Source organism: Denticeps clupeoides, chromosome 3 (genome assembly GCF_900700375.1).
Source record: "Denticeps clupeoides chromosome 3, fDenClu1.1, whole genome shotgun sequence".
Lineage (NCBI taxonomy): Eukaryota > Metazoa > Chordata > Actinopteri > Clupeiformes > Denticipitidae > Denticeps > Denticeps clupeoides.
This window is the reverse complement of record NC_041709.1, coordinates 32038245-32063013: the sequence shown is the minus strand read 5'-3', so window position 1 is coordinate 32063013 and position 24769 is coordinate 32038245. Positions and strand designations below refer to the sequence as shown.

The 24769-nt window shown below is 45.2% G+C and overlaps 2 protein-coding genes across 5 annotated transcripts; one reads left to right on the top strand and one right to left on the bottom strand.

Annotated features, from left to right (window-relative positions):
- The first annotated feature begins 4164 nt into the window (after positions 1 to 4164).
- Positions 4165 to 8916, top strand: LOC114785738 (bifunctional apoptosis regulator-like). 4 transcript variants are annotated; one of them, XM_028972287.1, is made up of 8 exons: positions 4165 to 4302; positions 5236 to 5522; positions 5605 to 5806; positions 6142 to 6311; positions 6537 to 6681; positions 7752 to 7928; positions 8010 to 8209; positions 8313 to 8916. In XM_028972287.1, the coding sequence occupies exons 2-8, from the start codon at positions 5278 to 5280 to the stop codon at positions 8503 to 8505; spliced, it is 1332 nt and encodes a 443-aa protein (XP_028828120.1). In that variant the 5' UTR covers positions 4165 to 4302; positions 5236 to 5277; the 3' UTR covers positions 8506 to 8916. The 4 variants fall into 4 exon arrangements, with proteins under 4 accessions (XP_028828120.1, XP_028828117.1, XP_028828118.1 ...); XM_028972284.1 differs by having other exon boundaries at positions 8010 to 8228; XM_028972285.1 differs by having other exon boundaries at positions 4175 to 4273; positions 8010 to 8228.
- Positions 8865 to 11586, bottom strand: LOC114785882 (phospholipase A2-like). Its single transcript, XM_028972530.1, has 4 exons — positions 11445 to 11586; positions 11193 to 11370; positions 9235 to 9341; positions 8865 to 9151 (listed from the first exon to the last, which is right to left on the bottom strand). Exons 1-4 carry the CDS (start codon positions 11482 to 11484, stop codon positions 9003 to 9005), a joined length of 474 nt encoding a protein of 157 aa, XP_028828363.1. The 5' UTR covers positions 11485 to 11586; the 3' UTR covers positions 8865 to 9002.
- Positions 11587 to 24769: the final 13183 nt, after the last annotated feature.

Sequence of the window (24769 nt, the reverse complement as noted above, 5' to 3'; positions counted from 1 at the left end):
GCCGAATTCACAAGCAAGAGGATGAGCCGGTCGTCGGAAACACCCTCATTTGTCTTTTTAAGTGTATTTATGTAAGTTAATAAGTAAGTGGGGGAACTTGATTGTCATTCGTACCATTCAACGGCACAACAGCTGAACGAAATTGCGCCTCTGCAGGCTTCTCACTGCGCAGGCATACATACGGACATTAGAAACATTTTAGCCAGAAAGTAAGACCTCACAAGACAGCACAAGAATAAAATGGAGCAAATATTGCATATCAATCGTCATTTTTATTGCATTGTATAAATGTAACGTCAACTTAATTCTTATTTGTGGAAAGGTCTCCTGCACCGTGAGTAGGTTTCAACGAGCCAGGATGAAAAATTAAGTTAAGGTGAAGTGATTGTGATACACAGCAGCACAGCACACGGTGCACACAGTGAAATGTGTCCTCTGCGTCACCCTGAGGGAGCAGTGGGCGGCCATGACAGGCGCCCGGGGAGCAGTGTGTGGGGCCAGGGGTCACAACAGTCCATTTACTGGATGTGTGTACAGGAAGATCTTTTATGATTTTCATGGTTGAACAGCCGGGAGTGACAGATTGTCCGCCGTCCTCACCACTCTTCACAGGGCCTTCTTTTCAGCAGCAGTGCAGTTTCCATACCAGGCCGAGACGCCGCCAGTCAGTGTGCCCTCTATGCCGCCCCTGTAGACAGTTTTGAGAACAGGACAGAGGACCTTTGGAGAAAATGAAGTCGCTGTTGTGCCCTCCTGACAAGGGACGTTGTATTTGTGGTCCATGAGCACTCCCAGAAACTTGGAGCTCCTCACTGGCTCCATGATGTTTCCATGGATTGCTAGCGGCCGGTGTGGTATGTGCTTTCTCCTGAAGCCAATGGTGATCTTTTTTATTTTATTGCTCGGTATTTTTCCCAGACCAGGCAGTGAGTCGGTCAACGTCCTCTCTGTATGATAAGTCATCATCATTTTTGATCAGGGCTCAGAATGGTGGGCAGTCTCAGACGTGTCTCTGTCTCTGAGGAAGTCTAGTAGCCGGTTACACAGAGAGGTGTTAATGCCTGGTGGCTCCAGTGTCTTTACCAGGTCCTGTGGGAGGACACTGTTGAGGACGGAGCTAAAAGTCAATAAGGAGCATCCTCACCCGACAGTCCTTATTGTCCCAATGAGCCAAAGTCGGAGTGCTTTTGCTATGGCGTCATCAGTCGACGATTAGGACAATTAGGGTGATTAGAGATTCAAGATTCTTATTTGTAACATGCATAGTTATAATAGTACAACATGCAGTGAAATTAATTCAAAATCACCCTGTTTTCACTATGCATAGTTAAGTAAAACGTATGTAATTGAATAAAATAGAATCCAATAAAAGGAGAGTAAGGCTAGTAAATTTAATTTAAAAATAATGTAGGCAAACTATAACGCAAGCAAGATATTTATGTTCAACAAGAACATAAGACACAGACATCATGGGTAGTGGCTCTGGATTCTGTTTACGTGAACTGTTTTTAGATTGTTTCTGTTACCCTGGTCACTGCACAACGGTGAACATTCAGATGGTCGGGTGTGAGGTGTGGTGGCCTGTCCTGGTTCAGCATCCCTATGGCCTGAAGACAGAAACTCCTCCTGAGTCTCTCAGTCAAAGTGAAGTGATTGTCACATGTGATACACAGCAGCACAGCACACGGTGCACACAGTGAAATTTGTTGTCTGCATTTAAATGACCACAGGGAAGATTGAAAAAAATCTGTGAGACATTCTCCACCACTAATCCTACTCTTCCTTCTGAAAATTCTACAACTACTCTAAATCAATTTTCTAAGCTCACATCTGATGAAATCATTCAGATTATATCTACAGGCAACCCAACCACCTGTCCACTAGATATAATACCTTCTGCAATGTTTCAAACCATCTCCCCTGACCTCATCCCTTTCATTTCTTATATCATAAACAGCTCAATCTCATCTGGCCATGTACCATCCGCCTTTAAAACAGCCAGGGTTCTTCCAATCCTAAAGAAACCCATTGCTGATCCTACAGACATTAACAATTACAGACCAGTTTCCCTCCTCTCATTTCTATCCAAAATCCTTGAGCGCTGTGTCTACAACCAGCTATCACTCCATCTATCACAGAACAACCTCCTGGATCCTAACCAGTCTGGCTTCAGAACAGCTCATTCTACTGAGACTGCCCTTTTGGCGGTTACCGAGCAGCTACATGCAGCCAGACTGGCAAAACTGTCATCAGTTCTTATTCTCCTCGACCTATCTGCTGCATTTGACACCGTTAACCACAAGACTCTCTTGTCAATCCTGAAGAGGCTTGGAATTCGGGGCTCAGCATGGCAGTGGTTTGCTTCCTACCTTGATAAGCGATCTTACCAAGTGACTTGGAAAGGATCCACCTCTACCTCACGTAGACTCTCCACTGGTGTCCCTCAAGGCTCGGTGCTAGGTCCTCTCCTTTTCTCCCTCTACACGAGATCACTTGGTGAGGTCATTTCCTCACATGGATTATCCTACCACTGCTATGCTGACGACACACAACTCCTCTTCTCCTTTCCTCCCTCTGATCTACATGCTGCTTCCAAAATCTCTGCATGTCTAACCGACATCTCGTCTTGGATGGCAGCCCATCACCTCCAACTCAATCCCACCAAAACTGAACTAACATTCATTCCAGCAGATTCTTCACCACATCAGGATCTTGCTATTTACCTAGACAACTCACAGCTCTCTCCTTCTGCAACAGCCCGCAACCTTGGCGTAACAATAGACAACCAACTCTCCTTCTTGACTCACATTAGCAATCTTTCCCGCTCATGTAGATTCCTTCTCTACAATATCAGACAAATCCCTCCTTATCTGTCAACACAGGCCACCCAGATCCTGGTTCAGTCCTTAGTAATCTCACGACTGGACTACTGTAACTCCCTTCTAGCTGGTCTACCACTATGTACCATCCGACCTCTACAACTAATACAAAATGCAGCAGCACGACTAATCTTCAACCTTCCCAAATTCTCCCACACCACCCCTCTACTACGCTCCCTCCACTGGCACCCAGTAGCTGCACGCATCAGGTTCAAAATACTGATGCTGGCCTACAAAGCCAAACATGGAGTAGCAACAACAACAACAACAACAACAACATTTATTTCTTATATAGCCCAAAATCACATACAGTATGTCTCAATGGGCTTTGACAGGCCCTACAGTTGACACCCCCCACACTTGACCCTTCCTACCTCACAGCCCTTATTACACCTCGCACTGCACCTCGTATACTCCGAGCCTCCAGTACTGCTCACCTGGTTCCTCCACCTCTGAAGGTACGAGGAAGACACTCATCTAGACTCTTCTCTGTCTTGGCCCCTCGGTGGTGGAATGAACTTCCCCTCGAGGTCAGAACAGCTCAGTCACTGAGCACCTTCAAACGACAGCTCAAGACGTTCCTCTTTAAAAAATATTTAGATTAAATTGTAATTTTCTTGTTGTCGAACTTGTGTACAGAATCTACAACAGAGTGAATAAAATAGATGTATTCATAGTTGGGGTCCTAGTGAACCGGAATTGATCTCTTCATCGATGGTAACTTAAGCACGTTGTAAGTCGCTCTGGATAAGGGCATCTGCCAAATGCCGTAAATGTAAATGATTATGGAGCCACTTCCTTAACCGCTTGGGTGTGTTTTGTCCTTGATAGCTTTGATGGCACGGGTCCTACATCTTAAAAGTCCTGCAGTTTTTTTAAGTGGGACAGATTAAGATCTCGCTTATCATTTTACATTAATTTAGTTTTCTTCATGCCAGACTTTAGACATACGACTGGCTGTGCATAATAATGTTCTTAATAAATCTGGGGACCGTGAAGGTTCTGTACATGGTTCTGCCAGAGAGAATATCTTTTGAATTAAAGTTAATTTCACTTAACTCATCACTTAAGCCATGTGAGTTGAGAATGTTAAAAGTTAAAGATATAAATACACACATAAGAACAGTTCAAGACAGAAACAAACGACAGAGGGAAAAGCAGAAGTGTAAGAAATGACGCACAGCCTGTTTCAGGACCAAATCTGCCCAATCATCGCCGAGAAGATGCAAACGGACACATAATTCAGCCAATAGCTGCGACGCGACCGTGTTTTGATCCCGCCCCCCGCACTCGCCGAAGCCCCGACAGCCGACGAAGGCGTGACCGGCTGCGGGGAAATGGGGCTTCTCGTGGCGTGAACGGCCGGCCCGCTGCCCTCGGCGCTTCTCCTGAAGGTGCTCGCGTTTCCGGACCTCGTTAGCAGGTGGGATTCGGGTATTAGCAGCGGAGCTAGCAGCCGCCTCGGCCCGTGTCCGCACCTCACAAAAAGTCTTCAAAGGTCGCCGCTCGACAAACTCGGCTTTTCGGGTTTCTGTGCGATTAGCGACGACCCCGCAGACGGTCCCGGGTTTAGTTCGGGGTAATAAGCGTCCAGGTCCTGCTTCCTCCCCGCCGCGTTTTACATCGGCCGGAAAGTTCAAAGGTCGGACTCCAGCGGATGGTTGGAGGGTCGTGGAGGTTCGTGGAGGGCTCGGGGGGGGACAGAGCTCCGTATCGGACGCCAACGCCGTTAAATGAAGACCTTCTGCCAAAGTTCAAACCGGGATCCTGAAAAGAGGGGAGAGGGGTCGATGTTATTGTGCAGGTACAGCTTTAATAACGTGGCTTGGGCCGTGGTTTCATGAAGAATCACAGGGTTCCCACGGCCATTGAAGACCTGGACGAGTCGTGGAGTTTCAAAGGAGACTTTTCCGGGCCTTGAAAAGTTTCGGAATACGAAATAAAAACACAAAGTTCTGGAAAAGTCCTCGAAACGTGACTTTAGAACGCAGTATACAGTAAGACTGCGCAAGAAACGTTTACAACTTAAAAAGAATCTGTAAGAACCTTCAGGAAACATTGCTAGAACGTTAATGTTATACTAAATACTAACTAAGGACCGGATGCTGCTGAATAAACCGAGCTTCTAACAAGGACCAGCACAATAGAAATCGTTTGTTAGAGGTGTATGTCTTCATAAGTTCCATTTGGACCGGTGGAGCTCAATATTCTTTGATTCTGTGACATGCGTCACTAATGGCCAAATTCCAGCATCAACCTGGAAAGTCCTGGCCGTGTGGCAGCCTTGGACAGTATTGATGCAGCGGCGCGGAGATATCAGATCGGCCGTGCAGCTAACGGCGCTCTTTCTCCGCAGGCTCTTCATGCTGCGCGCGGCTTGTCTTCCTGTCCAGGCTCAATGACCGGCCGTCTGATGGACGCGGGAGGACCGCTGGCCTGGAGCCCGGAGCGCCCTGCGCTCTCCGAGCGGGAGTTCGCCTGCCACTGTTGCTATGACGTCCTGGTGAACCCCACCACGCTCACGTGCGGCCACAGCTTCTGCCGCCACTGCCTGGCGCAGTGGTGGGAAGAGTCGGGAAAGAACGAGTGTCCCGAGTGTCGGGAGAAGTGGGAAGGCTTCCCGAAGGTTAATATCGTGCTGAGGTGAGCCAGAAATGATTCGTATCGTCGTCTTTTCCACTCGGAGACCAAGCCCCGACCCGCGCCACTTCATTTAAACCAACAGGGACGCGGTGGACAAACTATTCCAGGATGTGGTCCGTCGGAGGCGGGAGGACATTCAGGCGAATCCCCGGATCGCCCACTCGCTCCTGGCCTTCCAGCGGCATGGCGACGAGCAGGCCGGACGCGGTGCCGGCTCTAGGAGCTTGCGGCGGGGAGCGGGCAGCTTCTTCTCTGGAGTTCTGACCGCCCTGACCGGTGTTGCTGTGAGTGTCATCGTCGTGCCAAAACAGATTATATGGAAATTTGATAGAAAAACAACCCACAAATAATAATGTTGGTATGAAGAGATGTAGAACTGGTCGACAAGCCAAAGTCTACAGATGGAGAACAAGATTGTATCGCCGAGTCTCTCTCTCTTCACACATCATGTTGTCGTTGTAATGAAAACGAGTAAATAAATCCATATTTGTTCAACTTGCAGATTCCAGCATATAATAGGCAGTATTAATTTTCAGTACAATTGGTACGGTTTGCATAAGCCACAGTGATTTAATCTAGTTTGCTGTGTTATTTTTTGTTTGGTCGTGTCCCCTGGCAGGTGATGCTCCTGGTTTACCACTGGAGCAGTAGGGACGGGGAGCACGACCTGCTTGTACGGAAGGCCATCTCCAAGTGGAGCCCCGAGGACGTGACCCTCTGGCTGGAGCGCCTTGGCCCCTGGGCCGCCCCGTACAAAGACGGCTTTTACCAGGAAAAGGTCAACGGGAGGTACGCGAAGGGCGTGGCCATTTTTATTATTTTTTTTTGTGCGAAAGGATAAGCTCAGTCCAAGCGGAACGTGGGTGACCGGTTTTCTGTGAAAGGGAGGCGCTTGGTTTCACGCAGAAGATCCTAGAAGATTTTTAGTTGACCGGGACTGACGAGCGGCGTCACCGGTGTGACTAGTGAACCGACACGAATGTGATTCTTCTCTGATCCCTGTGCGCCCTTCAGGCTGTTGACTCTGCTGAAGGAGGAGGATCTGTCCAAGCCCCCCTACAGCATACAGAACCCGACCCACTGTAGGGCCATAGTGGAAGAGCTGGACAGGATCCGGGAGTTGGGGGTCATACCCCCCGAAAACCTTTGGGAGTACAAGGTGAGATTTAGCCCTTCACTTAACCCGTGGCCCATGATAATTCTGGTCGGAAATGACCCGTTGAGCTCTAATAACATTTTTTCTACAGGCTTACGCAATGTGGCTGTAATTTTTTATATATATATATATAAAAGGCCTCGTTCTAGCCTACCAGTCCTGTTTGTCGAGGCTTTGACCATAATCTGAGCACAACACCAATCAAAGGACTCCCAGCAGTAAAATTCTGTGTAATATTCCTTGTGTTAAAGGTCCCATGACATGAATTCTGTATCTGAAGTCTCTTTCATTGGTCCAGTCCCACAATGAGATTTCTCAGGACGCGCTGTTTCGGTGCCTGTAGCTTTAAATGCTAATGAGGAGGAGAGCGGCCTATAGAAGTCAGCAGGCATTCACGGAAATGAGTTCATCAACACCGTTCACAAACCGCAACGTCGTTCCCTGCTACGTTCCCTCCACTGGCTCCCAGTAGCTGCACGCATCAGGTTCAAAATACTGATGCTGGCCTACAAAGCCAAACATGGAGTAGCACCATCCTACCTCACAGCCCTTATTACACCTCGCACTGCACCTCGTATACTCCGAGCCTCCAGTACTGCTCGCCTGGTCCCTCCATCTCTGAATGTAAAAGGAAGACGTTCATCTAGACTCTTCTCCGTCTTGGCCCCTCGGTGGTGGAATGAACTTCCCCTCGAGGTCAGAACAGCTCAGTCACTGAGCACCTTCAAACGACAGCTCAAGACCTTCCTCTTTAAAGAATATTTAGATGAACTTGTAACCTTCTTACTGACTAATGTATAGAATCTACAACAGAGTGAATAAAAAGGTTGTATTCATAGTTGGGGGTCCTAGTGAACCAGAACTGATCACTTCATCGATGGTAACATGGAAAGTCACTCTGGATAAGGGCGTCTGGTAAATGCCTTGACTCTTTTCCTGATCCCACTGTGTCTGCAGAGAGTCACGCGTGATATATGGCAATTTGTAGCCACTGCAGGAACATAGACAGGCTAGGGGTATGAGTATTAATGTGAAATATTTTTTATTTATTTTTTTGTTTTTTATTTCATTAGGCGGTGAACGGTGGGAAGTCGCTGTTCCTCCTCTACGCGCTGAAGGGCTCTCCTCGCCTCACACTGCTCTACCTCTACCTGTTCGACTACAGCGAGACATTCCTCCCCTTCATCCACACCTGCTGCCCCGCGCACAGCGCGGAACGGCCGCCCGATGGCATGCCCACCAAAACCCCCGTAAGAGATGCACACCGCATCATCAGACTCGCCTGGATCGCACGCCAGTAACGTTTCTTTTATTTTTTTCCCCCTTTTCAGCAAGAGGAGCCCAACTGGAGGCAGTGGGCGGAGTTTCTGGTGAAGTACGCCATTCTGCCGTATCAGCTGATTGCGGAGTTTGCGTGGGATTGGCTGGCCGTGCACTACTGGACGTCCCGGTTCGTCATCGTAAATGCCATGCTGCTCTCTGTGCGCGAGGGCTGTGCCTTCTGGAGGCTCTGCAGCCAAAGAGCAATAAGGTGGTTCGTCATTAAAAACGTGCGCCTCTGATAACTTTACTGTGCCCACCTGAAGTCCCTTGCTTCAGATCCCTTGATCGGACCATCTGGTCTGTCATTTCAGGACACTCCCCAACCAGATGTGGAGCCACTTCTGGAAGATGACGTTGCAGGGCTTTGCCTTCGTTGTGCTGTGGCCCATGATCCCTCAGTTCGTGTGCAACTGCCTGTTCTACTGGGCGCTCTACTTCAACCCCGTCATCAACATAGACCTGGTGGTGCAGCAGCTCCTGCATCCCGAAACGCAGGTGCCATGAGGGCGTACGCTCACATGCATACGCGTGTAACGAACAGTCCAACGCAATATCGCAATCTGCACACGCTCTTATCGCCGGTTTCCCAGTAACGCCCGCATTTTACATTGGGAAATGCTAAGAATTTACTTGAGAAAGGTATGGCTTTTTAAAATCTATTTTAAATATAAATACTATATGATTGCAGTTAAAGGCTCTGTCCTGCTGGTATAATATGAATATTTTTATAACAAAATTGCACATGTTCTAGTTTTTTTTTTTTTTTCTCCTCCTCCTAAGTTTAATATTGCACTTTTAGTATGTTTCAGAGCTTCCGGATGTGTGTATGTACGTATTGGAGATGAAATGTTTGAAATTGCTTGTTTTCTTTAAATTGTCTTTTTTATTATTAAAAAAATAGTTTTTTTTACTTATTGTAGTTGACCAGTTCAATTTATTTACGTCCTCCAATGGTTCATATGATCAGTTTGGTTCAAATAAATGTGCCGTATCCACGTATGTCAGTAATAAGCGCACGTCGGCTGGTCGTGGCCGCACAGGAAGTCTGGCCAGAGGGCGTAGCTGGGGTTGTAGGGGGAGTTCTGCAGACATTCGGCCGCCTCTCTGTCACAGTGGCACAACATCCTCTCACACTTGTCAATCACGGTGTCTACAACAAATGAGACAGGGAGGGAGGGGGACAGGTCATGTGATCTTCTACACTTTTTTTTTTTTTTTTTTTTTGTCACTTACCGCAGTTGGTCACATGGTCGTCACAAGTCCACTTGTACTTGTCCGTCTTAGTGGCGCAGCCAATGTCTTCAGCCTTGCCATAGCAACAGTCATGTTTGTGACAGCACCTAAACAATGCGCAAAACTGGAAATCGTTATCGGGTTGTGTTATACAATACAGCAGTGGACGAACAAATCTGTTTCAATATACTGGCAGCATAAGTGTGCACACCCTTGTGCTAAGGGTTGGTTGAAGCACGTTTTATTACGCGGTCTTCCAAAAGTGGTCTTCCAAGGGGCAGTGGTGGCCTAGCGGTTAAGGAAGCTGCCCCGTAACCAGAAGGTTGCCGGTTCGAATCCCGATCTGCCAAGGTGCCACTGAGGTGCCACTGAGCAAAGCACCGTCCCCACACACTGCTCCCCGGGCGCCTGTCATGGCTGCCCACTGCTCAGGGTGGTGGGTTAAATGCAGAGGACACATTTCACTGTGTGCACTGTGCTGCTGTGTATCACATGTGACAATCACTTCACTTTTTTTTTTTATTAAAAAAAAGCAGGGCTGATCCTGAGCCCAATTTATAAATTGTTGACCCCTGGGTCCAGATATACAAACAGCAGAGCACACGAGGCCCTAGCTCTGTTAGGCCTGTTAAGTAATCCATCCCTGCTATGCTCGCGTCACATACTGAGACTAAGATACTACGGCCATACCGAGAAGGTGGGAACTCTTAGTACTCCAAAGGAAACAAGGAATTGGGACAGCGGTGGTGGCCAAGCAAAGCACACACTGCTCCCTGGGCGCCCGTCATGGCAGCCCACTGCTGGTCAAGGGTGATGGTTAAATGCAGAGGACACGTTTCGTTGTGTCACCGTGTGCGGTGCCTCACAATCACTTCACTTTCGCTTAATTGATTAGTAGCCATTAACTAAAGGACACCAAAACTAGAGTTTATTTAAAACAATTTGCTATTAAATAGATGATAGCACCCCACTGAGAGGGCACTGCCAGCCATCAATGGCGAGATGAAGTCATCTTCTATCCTCTGGACTTAAATACAAAAGGTAAAATCAGACAGACATTTTTTTTTAATTTTTTTTATCTGTGATTCTGTGTTTTAGTAGATGGCTCTTGTTAAAATTTAAGCTCTGGAAGGCTGCAATTAACTCAAAATAGGGTTATGCAAGAAGCTTTCCTCATTTGTCTTGTACAGATTCTAGGCCACATAAAAAGCTTTTAACTGACTCATTGTGGTCTCATTTTAACAAAAGTGTGTAGACGTTTTACATCTTAAAATCTCATTACTCCACGTAATCCTTCCACAGCAAGTGGCATTGCACACCCGTTCCGTCCCTTGTACCGCCAGAGCTCAAGCTCAAGCTGAATTCTGCTGCTGGGGATGCTTATGACAATGTATTTCTTGGTGCCAGTCCCGGGCCCGGGGAGGGTTGCATCGGTAAGGTGCATCCGGCACAAAAACATTCGCATTGCCAATTGTTGCGAATAATCAGGCGGGTTGATCTGTTCCGACAAGCCCTGACGGCAGATCATTCTAGAAAGGCAGTTGCATGTCTGATTGAACAACAAATGCGCTGACCTAATAATTTTGCCGTTAAAAAAAAAAAATGATGCCGATTAGTCTGCAGTCCAGGACGCAGAAAAAAAAAAAAACATTTCACGGTTGTGGAAGCTGAAGGTTATTTTACGAGGCACGCCTTATAAATATCGGTGGCTCTCGGACTTAAACACCAGTTTTAAAACGCAACCCCTCATTACAGCGGCTCGTCTTCGATGGAGGCCGTCGCCTCGGAACAGGCAGAAACATTCCTCAGGTCCACGCCCGGCCCCGGCGACAACAAAGTATTACAGTAGCCGGGGACCCGGGGGCCGCAGATGGGTAGGGGGGACCTGGGTTTTGGCAGTGTGGGTGACACTACGCTGACCTTTGACCCAGGCTGGGGAAGCAAGGGTTTGTCCTCACCAGTCCGCCTTGTCCCGGGGCCAGCCCTGGCCCCCGAGGCCGCAGTAGCAGCCGTACATGACGTAGGCGACCGCCGGGCGGCCCGTGCTGCACTTGATGACCCCGGCGAGCTCCAGCAGGCTGCGTTTCCCGCGCCGCGAGGGCGCCGTGGCGGGAGAGGCGGCGAGCCCGACCGCGCCTGAACACACCAAAGCGCAGGTTCAACGCGACGGAGACGACAAAAACAGCCCGGGAGGAGGGCGTGGTACTCGCCTGACAAAAGCAGCAGCCCGTGGAGGGAGAGGAGACTCATGGCCGCGCACCTGCCCGGTGACAAGTGGCGCCTCCGCCCGCGGCGCCTTCCTGTAGGCGGCGCGGGCTGGGAGGGCGTGGTCCGGTTCAGGGGCGTGGCCGCGATGCTCGTCAAATAACAAGGATCTGGCGAACATGTCGGACACGGAAATCCAGCTCCACGTAGAAGAAAGGAGCAAGGAGCGGATTTTAATTTGATTGGAGAGGGTCGAAGATGCGCTGATCGACACGCCCCCTACCCAAACGGGCCAATTGGAAAAAAAAAAAATTTGTACAAACAATACAAAAATGTATAAATACATTATAATTTTTCTTAGTCTAGCACCTAACAATCTCCGAGCATGCTCTTCACTGACAAGTTGAGCCTTATCAGGGCTCCTAGTTTGTAAACTCGATATTCTATAGAAATCGAACGAGAATTGCTGGTGTCTTCCTATTGTAAGTCGCTTTGGATAAAAGCGTCTGCTAAATAAAGTAAAGTAAAGGAAAGCAGTGCTTTTTTTTCTTTCGTCTTCTACATTGTACATGAACACGGAAGACATTGAAATCTAAACCGTAAAACATATTCCAGTTTGTTTAACACATCCACGTGTACCTTCAGAGTTTGGAGAATTCGTTTGCAATGCAGAAAAAAAAACTTTTGACTGGCACTGTACATAATAGGACAATTTCATCCTCTAAACAAACAGACAAACAAAAAATAGTTCATATTTACCACCATCAGTGTTGGGAAGGTTACTTTGAAAATGTATTCCGTTAAGTTACTCAATGTGAGTAACGTATTCTGAATACTTTGGATTACTTAATATATTGTCATGCGTTATGCAACTACATGAATGTAGCAATGTCAGATAATAATAAAGGCCTGTTTTCCCCTAACCATTCTTTATTTACAAAGCTGAAAAGTGGAAGAGAAACATAAAATATGCCATTGAAAAGAATTTACTGTTATGGTCACCAACATGTTCCATCACTTAGTTAAAATAAAAAGTAGCCTTGCACAAGGAAAAATGACCCTCTTTTTGATTAGGACCGCACCTCCCTCGCGGCGGAAAGCGGCCAATTACAGCCGTCCCCGTTCCGCGCAGTGAGGTTAAACCGGGTGATGGCGTGTCACCTTACACACACTCAGCCCATGTGCACTGTAAGAGTATAAAGATCGTGGTGTAATAGTGAATTAAATCGTATTTATTTACAATTTCAGGGGTAGCGTGGATTTATGGGCGCTGAAACCGAGCGCAAACTTGACGGACTGCGTATGCGCTAGGTAGCACAACTCGACAGGCAGCATGGAATTACTAAAATTAGAGAGGGGAAAAGACCGCCGTGTAATCCATTTATTTTTAAAAAAAGTCACCGTATTCTGATTATCACTCATTTTAACGGTAACTGTAACGAAATACAGTTACTCATGTTTTGTATTCTAAATACGTAACGCCGGTACATGTATTCCGTTACTCCCCAACACTGACCACCATTAAAATCATCTTGATTTGGGGAGCAGTGTGTGGGGACGGTGCTTTGCTCAGTGGCATCTTGGCCTTATCAGGATACGAACCTGCAATCTTCTGATTACGGGGCTGCTTCCTTAGCCACTAGACCACCACTCGTGGGTAATAGAAATAGGGTGGTAGTAGCCTGTTGGGTAATACGCCTATGGACCAGAAGCCCCAAGTTCAAATCCGACTTTGTGTCCCTGAGCAAGACACTTAACCCTGAGTGTCTCCAGGGAAACTGTCCCTGTCACTACTGGTTGTAATTTGATCTTTGAGTGTTGCGTTCGTATTTTTTTCCGTGTTTGTACCTGTTTGTATCGTCTCTCTTTTTTTCTTTCTTTATAAATTTGCCAAAACCTCAAGTAAACGTTTTTTTTTACGTTGAAATTATGGGTTGTTGTGTATAGAATTTTGAGGGAAAAATGACTAATACATTTTGGAATAAATCTATAGCAAAAGAAAAAAAAATGTGGAAAAAGTGATGCGCTGTAAACACTTTCTGGATGCACTTTATGTATGTCTATATTTGGAGACGGGATCCATACGTATGTATGTGTTTAATAGTCTATGCATGTGGTCTGTTGCAAGGACTAGTCTGACAGCTGGAACTCCTCCTGGGCTCTCGACACCAGCTCAACAGCCACGAAAGCCCGGCAGCATCTTTATCTCCTGCGAGGAAAGCCCATCTCCCACCACCCATCCTCACCACCTTCTACAGAGGGACTATTGAGAGCATTCTGCATTGGGGTGTCCCGTGGTGACCTCCCAGAAGAGGGTTCATTTGACTGGTGCTAGTCAGTCGTGTCGTCGATAAAGCTGCGTTGGGACAGGACCGCCCCCACCAGATCAGAGGCCCGGTTATGGATGCAACAGGATGGGGGCTGAGGTGAAACGGAGCTCGAGGACACTGAACGCCTGCTGGGACGAGGGTGTCCACTGAAGGCGTGATGGGTTCCCCTGGAGTTAAGGGCTGGGCCACCTGGCTGTAGCCCCGGATGAAGTTTGCGAACCCTAACAGCTTTTATTAGGAGTCAGTTTGTCAGCAGTCAGCACTATTTGGACGTGGTGGACTCTGGTTGGGAGGTCGGGGGGGTATATCAGCACATCGTTGAGTTACACAAAGACATACTGGGGTGATGAATCCGGTTTTCCACTCACGCCCCTCCCGAATGCAGACCAGGTGATAGGCATTGGTGAAGACCTTCGCGCCGGCTAGAAGATCGAACGCTGTGTTGAGAAGCGGCAGGGTTGTACCAGTTTCACTTTGTGCACAGCACACGGTGCACACAGTGAAATTTGTCCTCTGCATTTAACCCATCAACCTGAGTGAGCAGTGGGCAGCCATGACAGGGCCCGGGGAGCAGTGTGTGGGGACGGCGCTTTGCTCAGTGGCACCTCAGTGGCACCTTGGCGGCTCGGGATTCGAACCGACAACCTTCTGATTACAGGGCCGCTTACTTAACCGATAAACCACCACTGCCCCAGATCAAATGAAAACTGCTTACAACAGCCATGATACGGGATGAATTAATGAATTCATGTTTTTTATGTGTTTTATTGTCTGTACTTGACCTCTTGATGCTCTAGTTCTTTTTTTTATTTCTGCTGTCTCCTCAATCTGTCCAACACAGTATTTTCTCCAGGAGGAGCCTCTCTGCCTCTTCCCTACTTTCTTTTTCTGCTTCGAGCTTTTTTCCGACTTTCTGCTCCTCCGCTCATCTGCCACTTCACTTCTCAGCACGTCTTTCTTGTTCTTCAGTGTGAAAACCCACGGTGCTCTGCAGCTGCGTATGGAGCTGCTGGAAGTGTTCTTCTAGTTCGTTCCGGGTAACCATTTGTTTAAGATTTTTTACAAGTTTTCTATGTCTTCTGCGCTCATGGTCAGTATGGGATGTCATTGTTTCAACTTCCTCTTTGATTTGCTGGAGCGTTTCTCTTTCTTTGCTGTCTTTCTGATCACAAATCTTGGTCTCTGTCTCCAGGAGAAGCCTCTCTGCATCTTTCCTGATTTTTCTTTCTGCTTTGAGCTCTTTTTCGACCTCTTCCTATTTCCTTCTCAACATTTCCTTCTCATTCTCTATGGTCTCTTTGTAAAGACGCTGCTTGCTCTCCAGATTCGTATGGAGCTCCTGGAAACGTTTTTCCAGTTCGTCCTTCTTAGCCATCTCATTGAGTAGCGCTTTTTCAAGTTCTTCTCGTCTTGTTCTCTCATGGTCTCTTTCGGCTCTCATTATTTCAAGTTACTCTTTAATTTGCTGGATCATTTAATCGTTGAATTCTCTTATTGTGTACATCTCATTACGGAACTCTCTCTCCTTCTCCCGGAGAAGCCTCCGTAATTGATATCTGCTTCTTCTTTCTGCGTCAATCTCTTTTTCGAATTTCTCTCTCATTCTCTGCTCATCAGCTGCTTCACATATCAGCTTCTCCTGCTCCTTCTGCAGTGTCTCTTTGTAAAGAGCCTGCTGCCTCTGCAGCTGCGTAAGGAGGTTTCTTTCTATCTCAATCTGCTTACAAGTTTGTGTTACCTCAGTTAAACGCCTTTCTGCTTCTTCTCTTTTCTGTTTCTCTATGATCAGCTGTGTTTCAAGCTGTTCGAGATCATTTTCTATATCCAAACTCAGTCCCTCTTCTATCTGAACATCCTCCATGGAAGTCTGTGTGTCTTTCGGTTGCATTAGGTCCACATTTAAAGCCAGACTGTCCTTATGTGGGTCATGAGTAGCCGTCTTACCATGATTATTGGAGGTACTTTGTATCTCCTCCACTTCTACTTTACGTCTGTGATTCTTCCTCAGGAATCTCTTCAACACCTGCTCGAAGTTGTTGGTGTCTTTATTGATCCTCTTTTTTTCATCAATCTGAACCGATATCTTGTTGGTTGCATTGGGCTCAGGAGGAACTTCATCCTTGGCTTATTTTTTACCCTTAATCTTTCGAACAAACTTTTTCCAGCATTTCATTTTTATTTCTACTAAATCTGAAATGAAATATCGAAGCTTAAATAGCTGGCAATGTCAAAGTTCATTCCCATTGACGTATACTAAAGAAAAATAAATGCTAACATTAACTAATACTAATACTAAAGAATTAGAGCACTGAGAAATATGACTGGCTAGGAGAAACATAATTTCCATTTAATCAAACTTATGGCTCAAACGATTATTCGATTACCTCGAATGATTCGATTACAAAAAATATTCGAGGAAAATTCTTTGCCTCGAGGCATTTCAAAGATTTAAGGTGTGCGTAAAAGGCATAAAATGTGGGACCATTTTATGCTGCGTGGACAACGTAGAGTAGTGTATACACTGTAAAACGGACCTGGCTTACCATAAAGGTATTTAGTCAAAGCTACAGCACCTTAACCGAAAGAATCTCCAAGCTGACTCAGAACTTCTACAAGGTATCGTATTTTTATGATTGCTAACTAACATTAATGGCCTGTAAACAAGCAAATTATAATAAGTAATAAATAAAAAGAAATGACATAAAGCACATTGTCCTTTTATGGGTTTGATATATTTCTTGATATAATAATAATAGTAATATTTTTCTGGAATGCGGGTCGTTCATGTGTTTGTGATTGAGTGGTGTGTTTGTCCATGTGGTCTTGTGTTTTGTCCTGTGGTTTGCGTGGGAGGAGGAGTTAATGTGGCCAGCAAGTGTTGATTGTTAAGTGAGCTGTGCCATGTTCTGTTGTTCACTGGATTCGTTTGTCGCCCAGTTTGAGCTGCATGTGTATTGCTGAAGATGGTCTTGGCCACTTGTAAGATAACAGAGGAATTGATTGTCATGCTGTATGTTTGCATTCCTCAGTGAGCACTGCGAGGTATGTTTATTTTCATGATGTGTATTTATAATTCTTATTTATGTTTAAAATGTGTGGTTATGTGTATGTTTCTGTGTATTTTAATGTAGTTTTTACGGTGCTGTAAAGAAACAAAGACTGGATGAGTTTTCAAGAAGTGTGAATAAAGCAAAAAAAAGGAACTAAGCATCTCACTTTGGGATCCAAGAGTTGCTACACACATAAATGAATCCATCCTGAATTGTGCACTCTTGTGATCGGGTCCAGGATATTGGCTCATTTACTGATAACGTATGTGGAAATGATGAGGTGTGTGATCCTGAAGTAACCCACGTGGCCTCGCCCTTTCTCCTCCTGGTCACGTGGCTCTGCAGCTGCGTATGGAGCTGCTAGACGTGTTTTTCTAGTTCGTTCCTGGCAACCATTTGTTTTAAGAATTTTGTTTACTGCGCTCATGGTCTCTTTCATCAGGGCAGCAGACTTCCAAACCTCATGCACTTACCCCGTCTGCAAGTGGAGTCGATTGTTCATTAGCCGACTCGATCACAGGACTTCGCGGTCGGACCACCTGCTGGACTCGCACCTGCACTGGACGTTTGTTGCTGGACTGGGAGCGCTGGGCAATGGCAGTGGACAGGTGTTTGCCACCATAAGGAACCTCCCGGACGAGACACACTACGTTCGCAACCACCAGGAAGGCCTGAAGGAGTCGTTAGCTAGAAAAAAATGTTAGCTAGACAGGTTGGGAAAACATCACACCCATAATGGCATTTCAATATTATGGCTGTGTTAGTTGTTTCAGTCTATTTTATAATATGGTATGTTTTCAGTGTTGTCAGAGCCAAAATATCGAAGTATGGCACCAGCATCTTAAATTATTGTATTTGTATAAAAATGTACGTACACAGGAAATTTCCTTTCAGAAATTGTCATGAAATCTGCTTCAATAACACATGAACACTATTAGACTGAAAATTATAGTGCTTAATGCAACTTTTTACCTACAGAATGGATCACGTTCAGCAAGGCAGCTGAAGCTTTCCATAATGGCATTCCATAAAAATGTACCTAAAATCAATTAATTTAATCAGTCAATTAAGATTAGACATTAGAGCCACAATAAATCACTGTACTTTTATTTTTTTGAAGGCAAGTACAAATTTAAATGGAGGACTTGTACTTTTACTGGAGTAAAATTTTACCCGTACCTTACTTTTACTCAAGCCAGCCAGTTGGTGGAACCACACATTTACATTTATGGCATTTGGCATACTTACACCATGCTTTCATGTTGCCATCAATGAAGTAATAAGTTCTGGTTCACTGGGACTCAAACCATGAATACAGTCATTTTATTGACTCCGTTGTAGTTTTTCCTTGCAAAAGTCAGACTATAAAAAAAAACACGGATCTTCATCGAAGGTTACAATTTTATACTCTGCTTCTCCCATCATCAACATATGTGGGCCAACACAGTGGTGTTTAAATGTAGGTGTAAATGTCTGTGTGTTTCACCTTTTTTCCTGCTTCAGATTACATGTGCATGCAGTTGGAGTTGAACTTTATTGTCCTTTCGGCTACATACATATTACTTTACTTTACTTTACTTGGTAGACGCTTTTATCCAAAGAATAAAAGAATTAGAACATATTAGAGAGTACATAGTGAAATGAAACAACGATTCTCCGGGAACCTGGTGCTACATTTAACATATTCAACAAAGTTACATACTGACATAAAGTGCACATAAGCGACACAGACATACTGCAAGAGTAACATTTATAAAAAACATGTAGACAACAATGAGACGGACCGCGTTAAACTAGTGAGATGAATAATAAATGTGATAATATTACTTAATATAACAGAGTTAATGTGTGTGTGTGTGTCAGTCCAAATAGGAAAGTTCCTGAGTGTTCAGGTGTCTGATGGCCTGTGGGATGAAGCTGTTCCAGAGTGTGGCAGTGAGGGCCAAGATGATTCGGTACCTTTTTCTGAGGGTGAAGAGTGCATGTGAGGGGTGTGTAGAGTCCACCACAGTGCCGGTGGCTTTTCCTGACGCAGCGCGTGTTGTACACGTCTGTTATGGAGGGAGGAGGGACTCAGATGATGTTCTCAGCTCCTCGCTATCTGCTGAGGTGAAAACTGAGGTGAATTCCCGCTGTAAACAAAAAGGTCTGCGTCTCACATTCACAAACTCCACCGGCAATGAACATTAGCTAGAGACCAACACAGAGCTCTGGCACCGATTTCAAGCTGCCGCGACGTTGGACAGCAGGACGGCTAGCACGGACTGCCAAGTTGTCGGTGGGTTTTTTGTGCGGTTTCTCCCAAAGAGTTACGCATCACAAGGACACTTTAGCTGGATTTTACTCATTGACCATTTTATTTAGTTGTCTTGGTCACTTCCAGATTGGTAAGAAACCTTTAGACAAATTAGGAAAAGAAAGAAAATCCCTATTGGAGTATTACATGAAGTATCACAGCCTGCACTTTAATCTTTAACCAGCTCACACTCCTTTAATTTCATATCACTACTTTATTATTGGGTCTGTCAGGAAGACAGACCATTTATTATTGTGCTATGAATGGCAAAAAAGAACATGTCTTACGTTAAAGACCGCCACACGAAGACCGTCAAACGTAAAGAAACAACGGATTTGTAAAATAAAACTTCTTTGAAGTGATACTGCAGTACCTCAGTAAAGAAGCCCCATTTTACAAATCCCATGCCCGCAGCTGTGACCAATGCCCGGACAGACCCATCAAAATTTCCCCTGGAATTTTGGCTTCTAGTTGGGTCTGTCAGGAAGACAGACCATTTATTATTGTGCTATTAATGGCAAAAAAGAACATGTCTCACGTTAAAGACCGCCACACGAAGACCGTCAAACGTAAAGAAACAACGGAGTTGTTAAAATGGTCCCACAACAACTCCGCACGCGATGATATATTTTTTGCTTTGGTAGGTCGTACGGCCCGGCCACAAATCGGGTTAAAACGTGTAAAAAGTACCGTTTACCATCGTGCCGGGAACGCGTTTTTGGCTCCCTGAGGCTAACCGTTGAAGCTAGCGACCCGAAAATCGAGGCGGGGCCGAAGGCCTCGCCGAGTCTTACGATCCGACGTATGGGACGAGTCGGTGGCACCAACGGGGGTTTGGAAAACCCGGAAAAAGCCGGAAAACCGGGAAAAAGGCAATAAAAGGACACGTCTTACGTCCAAGGCCGCCACGATAAGACCGTGAAACGCACAGAAACAACGGAGTGGTCAGGCCGAAGGCCTGACCACTCCGCACACGATGATACATTTTTTGTTTTGGTAGGTCGCACGGCCCGCCCACAAATCGGGTTCAAAGCGTAAAAAGTACGGTTTACTGTTGCGCAGAGGAAGAGGTTTTCAGCTCCCTGTGACCAGCCGTAAAAGCTAGAGACACGGGAGTCGAGGCGAGGCCGAAGGCCTCGCCGAGACACACGATCTGACATATTGGATGTGTTGCTAGCGCCAACAGTGGTCAGGAAAACATGGGAAATAGGGAAGGAGGCCAAAAAGGCCATGTCTCGCATTTGTGGCTGCCACGTTAAGGCCGCGAGACGCACAAAAAAAACGGAGAGGTCAGGCCGAAGGCCTGACCTCTCCACACACAATGACGTATTGGTTGCTTCTTTGGGGATTACAGGAGGGCCACAAATCGCGTCCAAAACATTAAAAGTGTGAAAAAATCTGGTTTCCAAGAATTTGCGATGAAACGCTTCACAGCACACACACGACTCTCATATCAAATCATGCGGCTTGTCGTTACGCACGGTTTGACGTATGGCTCGGCTCGGCCGGATTTACGGTCCGCGCGCAATTAGCCAAAAAGCGTTTTCGGAACGCGTTTATTATTCTAGCCCAAAATTGGACTTTTTTGGAGTTTGTGTCCAGACGGTTTGACATACAAAGAAGATATTGATGTCGTCTCGTAGATCTCGCCAAGGCCGACGATTTGACGATGGTTTATCGCCGTCTGACTTACGGATCATGCACAAATTTGGGAAAACAAAAAAGTGTAAATGGGCGAAAAAAATTTATTTATTTATTATTTATTATTTCAGCCTTTTTTCGGCAATTAATGCGGGTCGTACCGAAGCACGCACACCCGCGTGTTATATATCAAAAATTAGAGCTTTGTTGCGTGAGGTGTGCTATTACTTTTATAAGCGATCGGACTGGGCCTGGCCGAGCTATTAACGCTGAAACAGGGTAATTTCCCATTGGAATGTATTGATCGCTAGTTTTAGCATTGGTAGCATTTGTAAAATAAAACTTCTTTGAAGTGATACTGCAGTACCACATTAAAGAATTCCCATTTTACAAATTACATGCCCGCAGCTGTGACCAATGCCCGGACAGACCCATCAAAATTTCCCCTGGAATTTTGGCTTCTAGTTATCCATTATTATCATAGCACATCATGCACCACATACACTCATTGCTGCTACTTGTCTGCCTGGTTTGTCTAGTTTGTCTCGAGCTGCACTATTTAATGGGTCGGCGCACAATGTCCACATGGTCCCTTGTCATGTTTTTGTGTTGTGTGCTATGTCTTTTTGCACGCTGTGAATCTCCGAAGCTTCGCCATCTTGGTCTCTCTGTGTACTTGTATACGGTGAGATAGATGACAATAAAGTGGACTTTGACGCCGCGTCTTCACCGCGACCTATAGGCGGCCACCAAAATGTACGGTTTAAAAACTCTGGTTATAAGCACCTGTGTCTCTGTATGTGCAGTGTTTGTGGGTTCTGTTGTGTGTTGTGTTGTTCTGTCTGTCGTGTCGCGGATTCGGGTTTATGTAGACCGGTGGGGCGCACACAGTGGTGGGTCAACACGCTACATGCACGTACTTACACAAGAACTGGCACACGGAGGAGGGTGAATATAACTGTGTTAAGGACAACCAAAACCTACTTGCTGCACGGCATCGTGGTTTATCCTGAGGAAAGCGGGGTAAAGGAGACGGGATTCAACAACCATGATACGATCAATTAATGAACGTTTATTAGGTCTTTTATTGTCTGTACTCAGCATGTCTTTCATTGTGTTTGGTAAAAACCCACGTGGCTCTGCAGCTGCGTATGGAGCTGCTGGAAGTGTTTTTCTAGTTCGTTCCGGGTAACCATTTGTTTAAGATTTTTTACAAGCTTTTTTTGTCTTCTGCACTCATGGTCTCTTTCATCTCTTATAGTTTCAACTTCCTCTTTGATTTGCTGGAGAGTTTCTCTGTTGAGACTTTCTTTGCTGTCCATCTGATTACGAAACTTTGTCTCTGTCTCGCGCAGAAGCCTCTCTGCCTCTTTCCTGATTTTTCTTTCTGCTTCGAGCTCTTTTTCGACTTCTTCCGTTTTGCTTCTCAGCATTTCCTTCTCATTCTCCATGGTCTCTTTGTAAAGACGCTGCTTGCTCTCCAGATTAGTAGGGAGCTGCTGGAAACATTTTTCCAGTTCGTCCTTCTTAGCCATCTCATTGAGTAGCGCTTTTTCAAGTTCTTCTCGTCTTGTGCTCTCATGGTCTCTTTCGGCTTTCATTATTTCAAGTTCCTCTTTCATTTGCTGGAGCGTTTGATTGTCTAAATATTCTTTTCTGTTTATCTGATCACGGAACTCTGTCTCCCTCTCCTGGACAAGCTTCTCTGATTGTTGTCTGCATTTTCTTTCTGTGTTGAGCTCTTTTTCGACTTTCTTTCTCTTTCCCCGCTCGTGAACCACTTCATGTTTCAGCTTCTCCTGCTCCTTCAGAACTGTCTCTTCGTAAAGATCCTGCTGGCTTTGCAGCTGCGCATGGAGATTTCTGTCTATCTCCATCTGCTTACAAGTTTGTGTTACATCATTGAAACCCCTTTCGGCTTCTTCTCTTTTCTTTTTCTCTAAGATCAGCTGTGTTTCAAGCTGCTCAAATTGCACGTGTTTGGGATCATTTTCTATATCCAAACTTAATCTCTTTTCTATTTGAATATCCTCCATGGAAGTCTGTGTGTCTTTCTCATGCATTAGGTCTCCATTTAAAGCCAGACTGTCCTTTTGTGGGTAATGAGTAGCCGTCTTACAATGATTATTGGAGGTCCTTTGTATCTCTTCCACTTCTACTTTACGTCTGTGATTCTTCCTCAGGAATTTCTTCAACACCTGCTTAAAGTTGTTGGTGTCTTTATTGATCCTCTTTTTTTCATCAGGAGGAACATCCTTGGTTGATTTACCCTTAATCTTTCGAACAAACTTTTTCCAGAATTTCATTTTTATTTCTACTAAATCTAGGAAATGTATCATACACTCCTTAAATAGCTGACAATGTCAATGTTCATTCACATTGAAGTGAACTAGTTAAATACTAACAGTACACACTACAAATACTAAAGAACAATTTCTTTAGTATAAAGAAAATAAAGATCAAGTTTGAAGAATAATTTCTTTAGTATAAAGACTAAAGAATTTGTATTAATAAAGAATTAAAGAATAATTTCTACAGAACAATTTCTTCCTTATAAAGAATACAGGGCAATTTCCTTCGGTATTAATAAAGTTTTCTGATTGTGAATAAGAGCTCAGAGACATCGTGACTGGCTGGGAAAAACATAATTTCCATTTAATCAAACAGTTCTGCTTCTTTAACATGTTCATGTAAACTTAACCTAATGACATTATGCAGGCAGAATGTTACATTAAAAGTTCCCTACTTCATTATCATCCGCCATCTTTACAAATATGGTAAACCACAACTCGTTTGTTGGTCCAGTCTGCGGTGGGCCGGCGTACAGGGTTCACATTTATTAATTTATTCCCCCCGTGTTTCATTCACGATGCAACTTGTGAACGCTTATGAGGGAGTATCGCAGAGAAGGCAAAAAAGTTATAAACAAAAGAATCTTTTACTGAAGGGTAACGATGCAAACGCGGCTCTAAGTCAAAGTGGTTGTCGTTAAGGCCACACACTTAACAGAAGTTGCACTAACGTCGGTTTACGTTTTTCGTTTCTACTCGATAGCTGCGCCACGGTCCACATCTGACCTTAGCGGAAGTGTTAAGTCTACGTGGGAAAGGAACGTTGGTTCAGAATGTGCTGAACATTTGGCAGTCATTGTCAACAAGATTAAGAGCTGTGGAGTTTTTTTTTTTTCTTTTCTTTTTTTGATTGATATACCCCGTAGATAAAAGTCCTGTAAACAAGCAAATAATAATAAGTAACTAGAAGCCAAAATTCCAGGGGAAATTTTGATGGGTCTGTCCGGGCATTGGTCACAGCTGCGGGCATGTAATTTGTACAATGGGAATTCTTTAATGTGGTACTGCAGTATCACTTCAAAGAAGTTTTTTTTTACAAATGCTACCAATGCTAAAACTAGCGATCAATACATTCCAATGGGAAATTACCCTGTTTCAGCGTTAATAGCTCGGCCAGGCCCAGTCTGATCGCTTATAAAAGTAATAGCACACCTCACGCAACAAAGCTCTAATTTTTGATATATAACACGCGGGTGTGCGTGCTTCGGTACGACCCGCATTAATTGCCGAAAAAAGGCTGAAATAATAAATAATAAATAAATAAATTTTTTTCGCCCATTTACACTTTTTTGTTTTCCCAAATTTGTGCATGATCCGTAAGTCAGACGGCGATAAACCATACGTCAAATCGTCGGCCTTGGCGAGATCTACGAGACGACATCAATATCTTCTTTGTATGTCAAACCGTCTGGACACAAACTCCAAAAAAGTCCAATTTTGGGCTAGAATAATAAACGCGTTCCGAAAACGCTTTTTGGCTAATTGCGCGCGGACCGTAAATCCGGCCGAGCCGAGCCATACGTCAAACCGTGCGTAACGACAAGCCGCACGATTTGATATGAGAGTCATGTGTGTGCTGTGAAGCTTTTCATCGCAAATTCTTGGAAACCAGATTTTTTCACACTTTTAATGTTTTGGACGTGATTTGTGGCCCTCCTGTAA

Excerpts from the sequence above, each read along its gene's own strand:
- LOC114785738 (XM_028972284.1), top strand. The coding sequence starts at position 5,278 with ATGACCGGCCGTCTGATGGACGCGGGAGGACCGCTGGCCTGGAGCCCG. Across the intron at positions 6,312-6,536 it reads CAGGAAAAGGTCAACGGGAG|GCTGTTGACTCTGCTGAAGG; the intron begins GTACGCGAAGGG and ends TGCGCCCTTCAG. Across the intron at positions 6,682-7,751 it reads AAAACCTTTGGGAGTACAAG|GCGGTGAACGGTGGGAAGTC; the intron begins GTGAGATTTAGC and ends TTATTTCATTAG.
- LOC114785882 (XM_028972530.1), bottom strand. The coding sequence starts at position 11,484 with ATGAGTCTCCTCTCCCTCCACGGGCTGCTGCTTTTGTCAG. Across the intron at positions 11,371-11,444 it reads CGGGCTGCTGCTTTTGTCAG|GCGCGGTCGGGCTCGCCGCC; the intron begins GCGAGTACCACG and ends TGGTGTGTTCAG. Across the intron at positions 9,342-11,192 it reads CCCCGGGACAAGGCGGACTG|GTGCTGTCACAAACATGACT; the intron begins GTGAGGACAAAC and ends CGCATTGTTTAG.